The sequence below is a fragment of the Aplidium turbinatum genome, chromosome 1 (genome assembly GCF_918807975.1).
Source record: "Aplidium turbinatum chromosome 1, kaAplTurb1.1, whole genome shotgun sequence".
Classification (NCBI taxonomy): Eukaryota; Metazoa; Chordata; class Ascidiacea; order Aplousobranchia; family Polyclinidae; genus Aplidium; species Aplidium turbinatum.
The window spans coordinates 14,793,613-14,807,341 of NC_137472.1; the positions used below are offsets into that span (position 1 = coordinate 14,793,613).

At 35.6% G+C, this 13,729-nt stretch overlaps 1 protein-coding gene across 1 annotated transcript; it reads left to right on the plus strand.

Annotated features, from left to right (window-relative positions):
• The first annotated feature begins 2,426 nt into the window (after nucleotides 1-2,426).
• On the plus strand, nucleotides 2,427-6,839 carry LOC145780840 (uncharacterized). Its single transcript, XM_082592523.1, has 2 exons — nucleotides 2,427-3,000; nucleotides 5,461-6,839. Exons 1-2 carry the CDS (start codon nucleotides 2,427-2,429, stop codon nucleotides 6,837-6,839), a joined length of 1,953 nt encoding a protein of 650 aa, XP_082448649.1.
• The last annotated feature ends 6,890 nt before the right edge of the window (nucleotides 6,840-13,729 follow it).

Here is a 13,729-nt window from a genome sequence, read left to right on the forward strand (position 1 = left end):
TGAAATGTTGTCGGCCGCAGTAAAAGTTTTGAATACGTTTATTTGCAATGATTCAAACTTAATTTTCAAATTGTATGATTTCTTGTCAATTCTAAACTTGATGCACTTGTTGAGCAATATGCAAAGCTCATGAGACAAAACAGCAGAAAGAGCTGTTTTAAGAGATCAATTTATTTTCATTTTTGCGTATAGGTTATAATCGTTCTTATTACGTAACATTCCATGAATGATCGTTGAAGTCGATGTCAAACCTTAGCGGCCGCATAAAACAATGATGTCAGGTTGGCTAGGTGATAATAGCGGTAAAAGACGTCATCAATGCAAGCAATATCTGTGACCGAAACCATTAAACACCTTTTTTTATCGGTTTTCAATTTAATTCTCATAACATTGCGAACAAAATGTCAATGCGTTCTGTTGAATCATTAAGTGATCTCACAGCGGGAAGACCTCGTTGAAAATACCGCGTCTAGTTTAGCTGATTTACTTAATATTGCCATGAATAGTTACGTGACTATTCCAGCAGTGTAAGTGACTCTACGCTCTACTTTGAAATTTCCTCACCGTGTGTCAATGCCAATAGATGATTCTAATAAGCTATTCTACTTACACGCGGGAGAAGGAAATATCACCGATTTCAGCTCAAAAGTAGGGGTTCGACTTATACACAAGATCGGCCTATGTCCTATACTCGAGTATATTTGGCTTTCTTTTAAGTCCGTTTAAATGATCTAAATCTCTTTCGCAAACTATTTTATCTTTAAACACTACTTGTAATAGTCAATTTTGTTGCCCCTCAACCATAAATTTACGGGGGGCGCCGGCCCCCCCCGGAAGTCAGCGCGTATGTTGTCCACACAGTAATAGTTTAAAATTATATGTAGGAATTCATTCAGATGAAAGCCCACCAAAGTTATACATGCAACACATTCTTTACCAAAAACCACCTTCTGAAAGGTTTATAAGAAGCTAGATTCAGATGAAAAGTGAAATGTTATGTCTACCAAATTGCAATTGAAACTGCTGTGGTGTGATCAAAAATGTTTCTTTTCTTTGATACTTGGTATGGAAAACGGGATGAGTAATTGTATAACTGAAATTTTACATAGTTAGTTACGTTGATTGCATTGACAACCAAAAGTATTCATTTGCTCTAGACTTTGAGTATTTACTTTAAACGAGTTAAAAGCAGAGTTTGATCTACTACACAGCTATCAGTTCATTTACACCAGCGTGGTCCAACTTCTTTTCATCACAGGCCAAAAACGATTTTTTGTTTATCGTGCGTCCAATGTTTTTAAATAGCCATTCATTGGCTTATTGCTGGCAAATTATTCATAGCATATGGCATATATGCTCATTTTATGAAATGTACACCTTTGTTCAGCTAGTTAGGAAATAATTTCAACACCAAGATTTTGCAAATTTGCCACATAATTTATTGATCAATGTGATGCCTGTGGTTGAGGTTCTTCCTCGACAATAGTGTTGATATCGACTGGATTTGTAGTTGTGGCCATTCGAAGATAAGCGTGAAGTGCCTCGTTTCCAAGTTGATTTCGATATTTGGTTTTAATATTGTTCATTGCCGAAAGCGTACATTCACAAATGTATGTACTTCCAAACATCGAGTACAGCTTGAAAGCAGTGTTTTTTTAAAAGGGGAGGCCTCTTCTTTGATACAAACTTCCAAAAGCTTGCAGGATTTTCCATTTTCTTTGACAACAAAAACGGATCGTTCGGAAGTTCACATAATTGGAGTTGAAGCTCTGGGGGCTGTGCACTAACTCTTTATGCCCATGGGATTGTTGAATAGCCGAAGTGGAATCTTGAGCTTGTAAAAGTCCGCAAACCCGCTGCTAAAGTCATTGATCAGCAAATCCATAGTATATATAATTTAGAATTGAGTAAAATTGGCACTTGGGTTTTCTTTTTTGTTGACAGAGATAGAGGCAAAATGAGTCAGATCGTTTCTTTCCAAACAATCCTTTAACAAGCCCAATTTCAAGCGGAAACCTTCTGCATGAGCCACTAAATTCGAAATGCTCTGTCCTTTTTTTTGCATACTCAGATTTAGCGCATTCAAGTGATTTGTTATGTCAGTTAGAAAAGCCAAGTCATTTAGAAATTCATTGCTTTGAAGCTGCACTTGAAAGGCATTGGTATTTTCAATTTCCATACACTTTTCCTCAAACAGTGAAAGAATTTCTTTTTGCAGTCCAAAGAAATATTTTAACACTTTGCCTGTGCTCAATCATCTGATACTTGTGTGTTGAGGAAGGTCGCTGAATTCAGGATTGACTTCCTCCGAAAATGACATGAATCTTCAATGCTGTTAAGTTTTACTACTGCCATGGCTGGAACAATTGAATTGTTTTCAGATGTATACTTGTGGTACTTTTTAAGCTGTAATCTCTTAAAAAAATATGAATCACCACCTGGGAATTGTTGTAAAGTTGGAAGATATTGTTGATTTTGAAACTAATGAAGGAACAATCTTTGCTGATAACAAATCGCCTGAATGTGATAAAAGCTTTTCTAGAAAGTCTGCTGTGCAAATTCGCAAAGAAATTCATTTTGGTTCTAATGCTTATGAGTGTGATGTATGTAACAAATGTTTCTCAAACCATGGACACCTGAAAGAAGATAAAAGAACTCATTCAGAAGCAAACCCACACAAATGTGCCATATGTGACAAATGTTTTTCAAACAATTCTAATTTGACAAATCATAAAAGAATCCATTCTGGTGAAAAGCCATACAAATGTGGTGTTTGCAACAAATGCTTTGCACAAAGTGGTAATTTGAAGAATCATAAAAGAATTCATTCTGGTGAAAAGCCATATGCATGTGATGTTTGCAACAAGTGCTTTGGACGAAGTGGTGATTGGAAATTGCAACAAGTGCTTTTCAAAACCTTTAATCTTTTCAAAACCACTGATTGGTTGGTTGTGTTTGTGTGCTGTTTGCAGTTGCCAAAAGTTGTAATTGTAATGTTGTGTTGTTCTGTCACTGAATATTTCTAAAGCAAGTTAACTGTTGGCATTGAGGATAGTAATCAAAGTGAATGTGTTATATACTTTTTAAAGTTATGCTATTATAAGAATGATATCTACTTACAAAGCTATACTTGTGTGGTAAAAGCTGTGCAATACCCTTAGATCAATTTAATTTGTAGCCTACTCTCTATTTACTCAATGTAAAATATCTGTGTTTTTGTACGTTTTTGAGCATGCACGTTTGCACGTATTAATGCGCACACATAGAAGTGACCACTTTACCGTGTTTTATGATGAAATCAACACCACAAAAACTGTTTACGACTCTCCTGCAACATTTGTAACGTGTTTTACTTTTAGTACATTAGAAAACAATATTTGAACTTTAAATGCTATATAAACAAAAAATAATGTCCATGCAATTCAAGGCAGTTTTAAGCGTAAAAAAATTTTCAGGGTTTGGGAGAAACATTGGATGAAAATTTCATAAAATTTATATTAGAGGTTTTAGAATATGCAGTTGTATTTTAAAATCAGGGCTAAAGTTGAAACTAACACCCCACTTAAGTCAATAAATATTTTGAAAGTAATTTAACTATTGGCATTGAGGGTAGTAATTAAAATGCATGTGTGATCAAGTTTGTGTAAATCCACCAATGATTCTGCTTCTCTTTGATTATCATTTACATAAATCAATAAATTATTGTTTTCATGATAATCTGGATTGAAAGTAAATTAATTGCATATAACAATCTTCCAATGTACTTCCATTTTAGCACTGAAATGTTGTGTCTCAGTATAAAATTAATCAACATTTACGAATTTGATCAATTTAATAAAACACAAACTCATTCTTTAGCTGTTCAGGTAGTAAATGCTTTGGAGTTAATATGAGTTAGTAACTATCACACCAATAACACTCAAAAGGTGTGTGTGTAAGCACCTAAGCACTGTGTCTGCAAAATGTTGTGGCATACTTAGGGTCGTGTGAGCACCATCTCGGGCCACTTCGTGAAATCTAATAATGTGCCCTTAATTTTTTCTTTGCCTGTGTCTGAAATGTGTTCTTCAACCAGTTGTGATTAAAAACATCAGATTTCGATTCCACAATCTTTCAGGACTCCAAGCCTTAAAGCAGCCGGCGGCCATCGCGGCCATGGCCGCTAAGTAGTCCTTGAAAGGTCGCCGGTGCTACCTCCTCAGTCGGCCGTGTTTGGCCGCCGGTTTCTTCTGGCCAATTATTTATCTTTGCGTTTTATTTATAAATGTAATTTTTTCGAATAATCGTGGATTAACTGTCGAAATATATAGTATCAAACAGTGACGCAGAATTAGGTCAGCGCGTCATAATCACCACTGTTGTATTATGCGGGAACATTTGCTATTGTATATAATGGAATATATCCACTATCCAGCGGCTATTCCCAGCTACAAGTCTTGTTTGTAATTCCCGACGTTTATTTAACAAAGTGTTAATCCGAAATGCTAATTTACATCAGTGGCAATATTGTCGTTTTTATGTTGATTCAATGTTCTCTGACATTGAATCGTTTAATGAAAAGGAGAACTAGGTAAGTTAACATCCAAGAGGAAAACATGTGTCTTCATAGTTGAGAAATGTTCTCGCTGTGGGTTAGTGACTTCACACTTTCAATGGTGACATCATAACGGTATAAATGGTCAGGTTTTATGAAAGGCGCTATGCAGTTGAAACAATTTACTGAGCAGCAAGCAGTTGAAATAATATCGTGTCGTCAGATGGTCCCGCAGTGATAAAGCAGTTATTGTACGGTACAACAATTCTAGGACAGCAGGACGTCGCCCAGACTTCAACAATTCTAAGTGACCATTTTAGCATTGTAGCAAGTTTAATTCTGTTTATTTGTGCTGTTGTTATTTTGTATTTTGGCCTCCAAGTGCGCAGATTTGGCCGCCGAGAAGGAGCTCCTGGTAGGCCACAATGGCCTCCAGAAAAAAATACGAGTTTTAAGGCCTGGACTCCATATCGTTTTTGACTCCATCACAATGCATAAAGCTATGAAGCTTAACTAAAAAAAGTGGAAGACCTACAGTACGTTTGTCATGAGCATGCCTACATCATTCCAACTAAACAACCGTTACGCTGCCAGTCTACCACAAAATCTTAGACATGCACAATTATTTTGTTTTCATTTTCATTGTTTCAATGATTAATGCTTTATGGTGACTTAGCTAATTTGACAATCTGTTGTTAACATTTGTATGTTGGCAAAATTGATTTGCTGTTCAGACAGAACATGTAGTTGATAGAAAAAAATGCAAGGTTGAATTTTTTCTTATTGCAAAACCACAATTACGATGCGAATATTCAGAAATAAAACATGAAACTTTTCAATTTGAATATAGCTCAACTCAAGTTTCCTCCAATTAGGTTTTTCCAATGTACGTTGTTGTATTGCTGGAACTATTTAATTTCTTTCAGATGTATACTTGTGGTACTTTTTAAGCTGCAATCTTTTAAAAAATATGAATCACCATCTAGGAATTGTTGTAAAATTGGAAGATATTGTTGATTTTAAAACAAATGAAGGAACAATCTTTGCTGACAACAAATCGCCTGAATGTGATAGAAGGTTTTCTAGAAAGTCTGCTGTACAAACTCACAAAGAAATTCATTTTGGTTCTAATGCTTATGAGTGTGATGTATGTAACAAATGTTTCTCAAACCACGGACATCTGAAAGAACATAAAAGTATTCATTCAGAAGCAAAGTCATACAAATGTACCATATATAACAAATGTTTTTCAAAGAGTTCTAATTTGACAAAGCATAAAAGAATTCATTCTGGTGAAAAGCCATACAAATGTGATGTTTGCAACAAATGCTTTGCACATAGTGGTTATTTGAAGAAGCATAAGAGAATTCATTCTGGTGAAAAGCCATATACATGTGATGTTTGCAACAAATGCTTTGGACATAGTGGTCATTTGAAGAATCATAAGAGAATTCATTCTGGTGAAAAGCCATATACATGTGATGTTTGCAACAAATGCTTTGCACAAAGTTCTGATTTGAAGATGCATAAAAGAATTCATACGGGTGAAAAGCCATACAAATGTGATGTTTGCCACAAATGCTTTGCACATAGTAGTGATTTGAAGAAGCATAAAAGAATTCATTCTGGTGAAAAGCCATACAAATGTGATGTTTGCTACAAATGCTTTGCACGAAATGGTAATTTGAAGACTCATAATACAATTCATTCAGGTGAAAAGCCATACAACTGCGATGTTTGCCACAAATGCTTTGCACATAGTAGTAATTTGAAGAATCATAAAATAATTCATTCTGGTGAAAAGCCATACAAATGTGATGTTTGCCACAAATGCTTTGCACGAATTAGTTATATGAAGCAGCATAAAAGACTTCATTCTGGTGAAATGCCATATGCATGTGATGTTTGCAACAAATGCTTTGCATGTAGTAGTCATTTGAAGAATCATAAACGAGTTCATTCTGGTGAAAAGCCATACAAATGTGATGTTTGCAACAAATGCTTTGGCCGAAATGGTCATTTGAAGATTCATAAAAGAATTCATTCTGGTGAAAAGTCATACCACTGCGATGTTTGCCACAAATTCTTTGCACAAAGCAGTAATTTGAAGAAACATAAAAGAATTCATTCTGGTGAAAAGCCCTATTGTTGTGGAGTTTGCAGAAAATGCTTTGCATATAGTAGTCATTTGAAGAGGCATGAAAAAGTTCATTCCGGTGAAAAACCATATAAATGTGATATTTGCAACAAATGCTTTGCAGAAAGTGTTACGTTGAAGAAGCATAAAAAAATTCATATTTTTTAAAAGCCATTGTTATGTGGAGTTTGCAACAAGTGCTTTTCAAAACCCTGTAGTTAGAAAAGTCATGGGAGAATTGATTGTGTTGAGAAACCATTCTAATTATAACATGTTTTTCAATAAATGCTTTGTTTATTTTGGTTCTTTCAAGTATAATAGAAAAAAATCATTCTTTTTTTTAAGCAGTTTTTTTTTCATTCAAATCATTCTTTTTTTGAAGGGTTAATCAACCTTCATTTTCGGTTTGATGACAAAATACCATGGTTTACTATATTACAGGCCTCCCAGACGCGCAGTGTCACCTAAAACTGGAGGCGAGTGTTTTAAAATTACGTTTAACGTGTAATTGGTACAGACCAAGGCGAACTTTCTTAAGGCCATGCAAATGTGCAGGCTGGAGGCAAACATTTTTTTTTTGTATTTTTGCATATAACGTTTATCAAAGTTGAATATTTTCCCAAGCAACGAAATAATACTATTGAACAACTATTTAATAACTTTACAGTACTTTGTCCCCAATAAGACCAACAGATGCATAACAAAGCATTGGGATAAAGTAAATATTAGAACCACTCTTATTCGTTGGCAAGATTCGTGCTATGAGTTTTCACAATAGACTGTATATTCGTAATACAGTATAATACACAGCAATGGCACTCTAATAAATTAGTAGCACACACATGCAATTATGTGAAGGGGGCATAGGGGCGGATCCAAGATTTGACTAAGGGGGGAAGGGAAGGTCATATGACTTATAAATTGAGGAAAACAAAATTGGAATTTCGACTTTACGACAATTTTAATTGTAAAAACAAGAAATGTTAATTAAAAATTGCAAAATGTGCTGGATGTCCAATTGTCCAAATAAAAAGGTCTTCACCCCCTCCCTCTTGGGTTCGTTACTGGAGCCGAACCGCTACGAAACTAGTTTCAAGCAAGTAAAACCTCCAATGGTATGGTGCACAAAGCACTACGAAAATAGTTTCCAGCAGGTAACCATAAACAAAAGTGTGGTTAACAAAGCTCAGCAAAAACTTTTTCAGGCTAAAATGGTCGAAACAGTGTTAGTTTTAAAGCACTATGCAAAACATACTGAAAAAATTAAAACAAAATACACCAATCGTTCAAAATGCACAGTAACAGTTGGAGACAAGAATAATGTCACACATAAACTAATACACAGGATAATAAAATAAAAACTTCCAACACCGAAATAAAATGAAATATGTTAACAACCAATGGCAGTAGAAATAGCACAAAACTGCAGTAGGCCTACCGTACATTCAATGTACAAAACAGATAAATATTTTCAATTAACTCAATTTCATAATTCTTTGCCTGACTTCTTTGGTAGAGGTCGGAGAGTACAAGCAACAATAGTTTTTGAATAGTATATTGGCTAAAGTGATAGCGTGACATTTTTTCACATCAAATTGGTACTGTTCTGCAATAACTGTCACTACATCACGCAAGGAATTTCTGCAACATTGATCTACTATTTCATGGAACAAATTTAGCCATAAATAGTCCACTGGCACACAGAGTCACCTGGAATGCACAGACCACTACGGTTTAGGTTATCAACAAAACTACCATAGTATACTTTTCATAATAAAAGTGACTATCTTCAGTTGGGTCATCACTCATCATCCTTTCGGATTATACACCCACTACCCAGCAATGTAGATCAACCCCATAATGGAGTCGATTGAAAGTGATTTTTCCATTTTGGGCAAATGGTCCAAAATGCAGCACAGTTGCTCACTAAGGACAAAGTTACACTTGGAACAAGAGTGTCCGCTTTCTAATTGAAACAAATGTTCAGCTGTGCTTTCATTTAGTCTCAGCAACAAGTTTGTTTTTGAAATAGCCACTTTTTCCAGAATCTGTTGAACCGTGATGAAATATGTTCCACCCGATCCTTGGTGAAGCTTACCAAATTCTTTCTCAATGGGATCAGAAGAAAAACAGCCCAATAAAATCAGGGATATCTCGACACTACGGGATGCGAAACCCAAAATCTGCCCGTCCAACTGAAGGGCTAATTATGCTGTCTACATTGTATTAAATAATGCCGTGTTACTGCATGAGAATGTTTGTGTTGCACTGGCTGTTTTCACTTGATCGTTTCATTATAGTGGTACCGGTATTTGTTATGTTTTTAACAAAAGTATTAATATTTTATAAGTTTATTTCCTATTACACAAAAAAATACATAAAAAACAAACAAAAAAACAACGGCTATTGCTGTATTGTGCATTAACTTGGCGAGCATGCACACAAAACAAAAATAATGCACAACAATATCATTGAACAATTAGATATTATAACTACAAACTGTAATAACAATCAAGTGATGACATGAATTCAAAAATTCGCAGTCTTGCGTGAACCACCACTCATAAGCTTGTGAATTGTTCTTGTGAGCGTTCAAACGTTTTAGTTCAATTTTGGCGAAACAAGTTTTTACAATCAATTCAAAGTTATAGTGGCCTATGGGACAAGCCTCATCAGCCTGCAAGCCCAATGACGTCTCTGCGGCTTTCTTAACAGCTCGAACAAAAGCAGAGTGTGGGTTTGGTAAAGTGAAATTTTTCACAGAATGAAGATTCCCAGGCATAAGGAACCCGCAAAGATGGCTCGATTAGTTCGCAAGCTTATGAGTGGTAGTTGACACAAGACTGCGAATATTTGAATTTATGTCATCACTTGATAGTGGTTACAGTTTGTAGTTATTGGCCTAATATCTAACTTTCCAATGATATTGATGTGCATTATTTTTGTTTTGTGTAGGCTACATGCTCGCCAAGGTAATGCACAATACGGCAATAGTCGTTGTTTTTTGTTTGTCCATTCTCCATGTAATGGGCAATAACTTATGAATTTATTAATACTTTTTTAAAAAACATAACATATAGCCTACCACTTTACTAAAACGATCAAGTGAAAACAGCTAGTGCAAAACACATTCTCATGTAGTAACACGGCATTGTGCAGTACGATGTAGACAGCATAGTTAGTCCTTCAGTTGTACACCAATGGACGGGCAGATCTCGAAGTTTCACATCCTGTCAAGTGTCAAGATATCCCTGAATAAAATATATTCAAATTCTTCCATTTGCAAGAAATATTTGCTTAATTCCACGAGGCCACCACAAGTTTGCATGAGACCTTCTGAAGTATCTCGAGTTAAACTTTTAATACGCTTAGATCCTCCTGGTTCAAGGTTTTCGGCAAACAAACTTATTTCTGCCAGCTTGTGCAAGTTTTTATGTTGTGGCGATGTTATGGCAGCTCTCAGTCCATCACGCATCAGCTGTTCCGTCAACAAACAATGGACATTAACAATCTTCCAAGATTCTAACATTTTTTCCAAAAAAATGGTAGTGGCATCAGCAATTTCTATATCTGGATGGGATTTTAAAGCAGAGACTGTTTCATCACAAAATACTTGCAGACATGTTGACACTTTTTGTCTTTCAATTGGTTTCGGGCTTATTGCTTCATATGACAATTTTGACATTTTTACAGTTTGTTTGCTTTCAAGAAGATACAACTTTTTTATATCAGCCCATCTTGCAGTTTGTTTTTCTCCATTGATGGAAAATTCTATTTCCTGAGTAGCTTCTGTGATCCAATTGTTTCTAAAGTTTTTTAACAAGTAAACATAATCAAATAAAAGAAACATAAAATCTTTAGTACGCCATGGCTCGCTGCTGCTGGTATCGAACATTTTAAAGAAAGCTTGATTGACTCTATTGCCATCACAAATTATTGAAACAACTCTGGCCCCAGCTGTTTTAAGTTCAGCAAGTAACAAATTGTTTTTTTCATACAGAAAAGTGGCTGTCAGTCCCTTCACAGGTAACATATTGCAGGGAATTTTTGGTCCACCAAACAAGCATACTACCATAAAACTTAATACATTGTTGGCTACCATAACTTTTTTGCGTTATTAACCGCTTTTCCAAAAACTATACCTCCTTGATATTGAAACATAGACTTCACATTAATTTCATCCAAGATTAAAACACAAGTTTTCTGCCTATCTGTTAAGCTAGAAAAGACAGCAGTAAATAAGGAAAAGTCTTTTAAATTTTTAACATCCGATGTTAATGAAGTCAAAGTTCGTACTCCTGGAAGCTGAAAATCTTGACGCAATCTGTGGTATGTGGTTCGAGAGAGTGCAAAATACTCAAGTCCACGAACTAAGATTTCATTTGAGTATTTCCTTTCTCCAACACTTTTTGCACCCATTGAAGCAATTTGTTCCTGTATGATGTGTTCTTTTGTGGATTACTCAAGATTGTGCAAGTAACGAATAGCTTCATCAATTTGGGAGAATCGAGTAAAGCTACATATTCGGTTGTGAGAAAGAGTGGATATAGTGCACTTGATTCCATGATGAAAAGTTTCAAACGACAACTTTTTATTAATCTTTAAAACACAAGTAAATATATGTACCTTTTCCCGGTAATAACTGCGTGGACTGTATTAATATTTGACTGTCTAAAACGTTAACGAGTAATTCAAATCCACTAAAACTGTGAGTTTTGATAGTACTTTTCAAATTCATAAAATCTTTGATAGTGTCTGCTCTTATGAAAGCACCAAGCTCATCAGCAAGTTTGTTACGTGCTTCTGCATCAGCTTTGACTGTTGATCTTAGTGGTGGAGGTTGCGTGGGTAGCAAACTTCGTTCAACGCAAGTGAAAATGAAAGGTGGATTTCTTGGTCGAACCTTACCATAACTTCGCACTGTTGCATAGTTTTTGGACCAGTGCCTCACACACACACTGCTGTATCTTTCTTTTCCGGTATGTTATCGTCTGGTATAATCTGCAGCCATCTTGTAGCCATCAATGTAGGGCCCCATATGTTTTATTGTTTTGATTGTGCTAGCACAGCGTTTCTCAGCCATGGAATCATTTTGAAATGGGCCGCAGACCTATTTAAAAAATGCTAGATTCATTGAAAAGTTTAGTTTCATTTGTTTCACTGTACCGTATTTTACGGACCATAAGGCGCACTTTAAATTCTTTTTTTTCCTCATAAATTGATCGTGCGCCTTATGGTCCGGTGCGCCTTATGTATGGATCAAGTGCGGTAGTGCTTTATTGCCTACACTCAAAACCAGTACCGATACTACTATTATATATGGTCCGGTGCGCCTTATGGTCCGGTGCGCCTTATAGTCCGGTGCGCCTTATGTATGAACAAAAAACTAATCAAAGCAATTTATTGACAGTGCGCCTTATAGTCCGGTGCGCCTTATGGTCCGTAAAATACGGTAGTTAATTTTATGCTTACAGTGCGTTAGTTTAGTAGTTTTGATATTGGTAACATTGAATGATGCTGCAGTTTTTTACTACAGTACAGAGCGGCAATTTTTGTTGTAATTATAGATTCGGTGGCGTGTTACAATCAATGCCTTGTATTGCACCATATACGAACCTTGATTTTAAGCTACTACAACAGTGTGAACAGGATAGTGGGTCACAGAAATTTCTGCTTGATAAAAATGGGCCACAAAAGAAAAAGAGGTTGAGAATTACTGTGCTAGCATGTGGCTTTCGTATATTGCCAGAAATGACAATTCATTAATTAGCAATGTAAAACTCAATTGAAAACTCAAAGCTCACAGCATATAACTGCATATTTGTTTATGAATATTGTTGAATTGAGTGCAATGCATACATTTTCATGTTGATAAGGTTTAAGTTTCTTTTGTTGACATTTGGTTAAATCGCAATTTTGCATGCTTTCTAAGCAATACACAACCTATAACAAAATCAGTTATTTTATGTTTTCAATATCTAGCAACATTTATTGTGTGTAGAAGTAGGCCTAGTAGGTTTGACAGTCAGAAATGTAAAAATGGTTGCAAAACGGTAAAATGATTGGCCTGTATCAATTCCACGTCAAACGTAATTTTAAAACAGTCGCCTCCATGCTTGTCTGGGAGCGGATTGGCCCGATTCGGTGAGTCCGTTTCCTATTCGGTGATTTTTTTTTTTTTTTAAATATGGGGTACCGTAGCCTAATTATCCATTGCGTTTTAGGGGTTCAGATTAGGGGTCAGGGGTTAAGAACTCACTGAATCGGATTCACCGAATTGGACTCACCGAATCGGACTCACCGAATAGTAGCAGACCCGTCTGGGAGGCCAGTAATATAGTAATCCATGCAAAATACGCTTGCGTTGCTTGATACCTTTTCATTTTTCAACTCGATCATTAACCTTTAACGCCTTAGCAATCTTTTTAGCCCCAGTATTGATCATGTCACTGATAGCAAGATTAACCTTCTTGTGTTTGGTCGATACATTCAGTAAGTAATTTATTGTAATCTTTGGGGCTTCACTTTGTATTAGTTAATGGTTTTATGTGCTAATATCAACAGATCCTTATTTTCTGATATCGACAGGTTTTATTTGCTGAAGTTATTGACATTCTGAATATCATTAATCAGTTTGTTTTGAAAAGAGTTATAAACAGGTTTGAACCTAATATTATGAACCATCTCGTATAAATCATTCTCAAATGGTATTGAAGCATCATGCTGTGGAGGTGTTCGTTCAGTCATAAAGCCAAAGCTATTGAAATGCTCAAACTGAGAATCATCCTGGTTAATGTCGAAGAAATAGGCCTTCCACCATAAACGTTTAATAAAATTTTCAACCTTGCTTAACATCATATTTAAGTACCGATCTTTATTTGGTATTGCAATATTTTCAAACAATAACCAAAGTTATTCTTTTCTAGATCCATAATAACCAGATCGCATTGTCAAAAGAGAGTGCTCAACTAGCTCAGTACTTGGGGCAATATTAAACAATGAAAACTCTTAGTAGGCAACGTTACTATAAAAAGTGCTCAATGCCAAGCAAAAAGTGA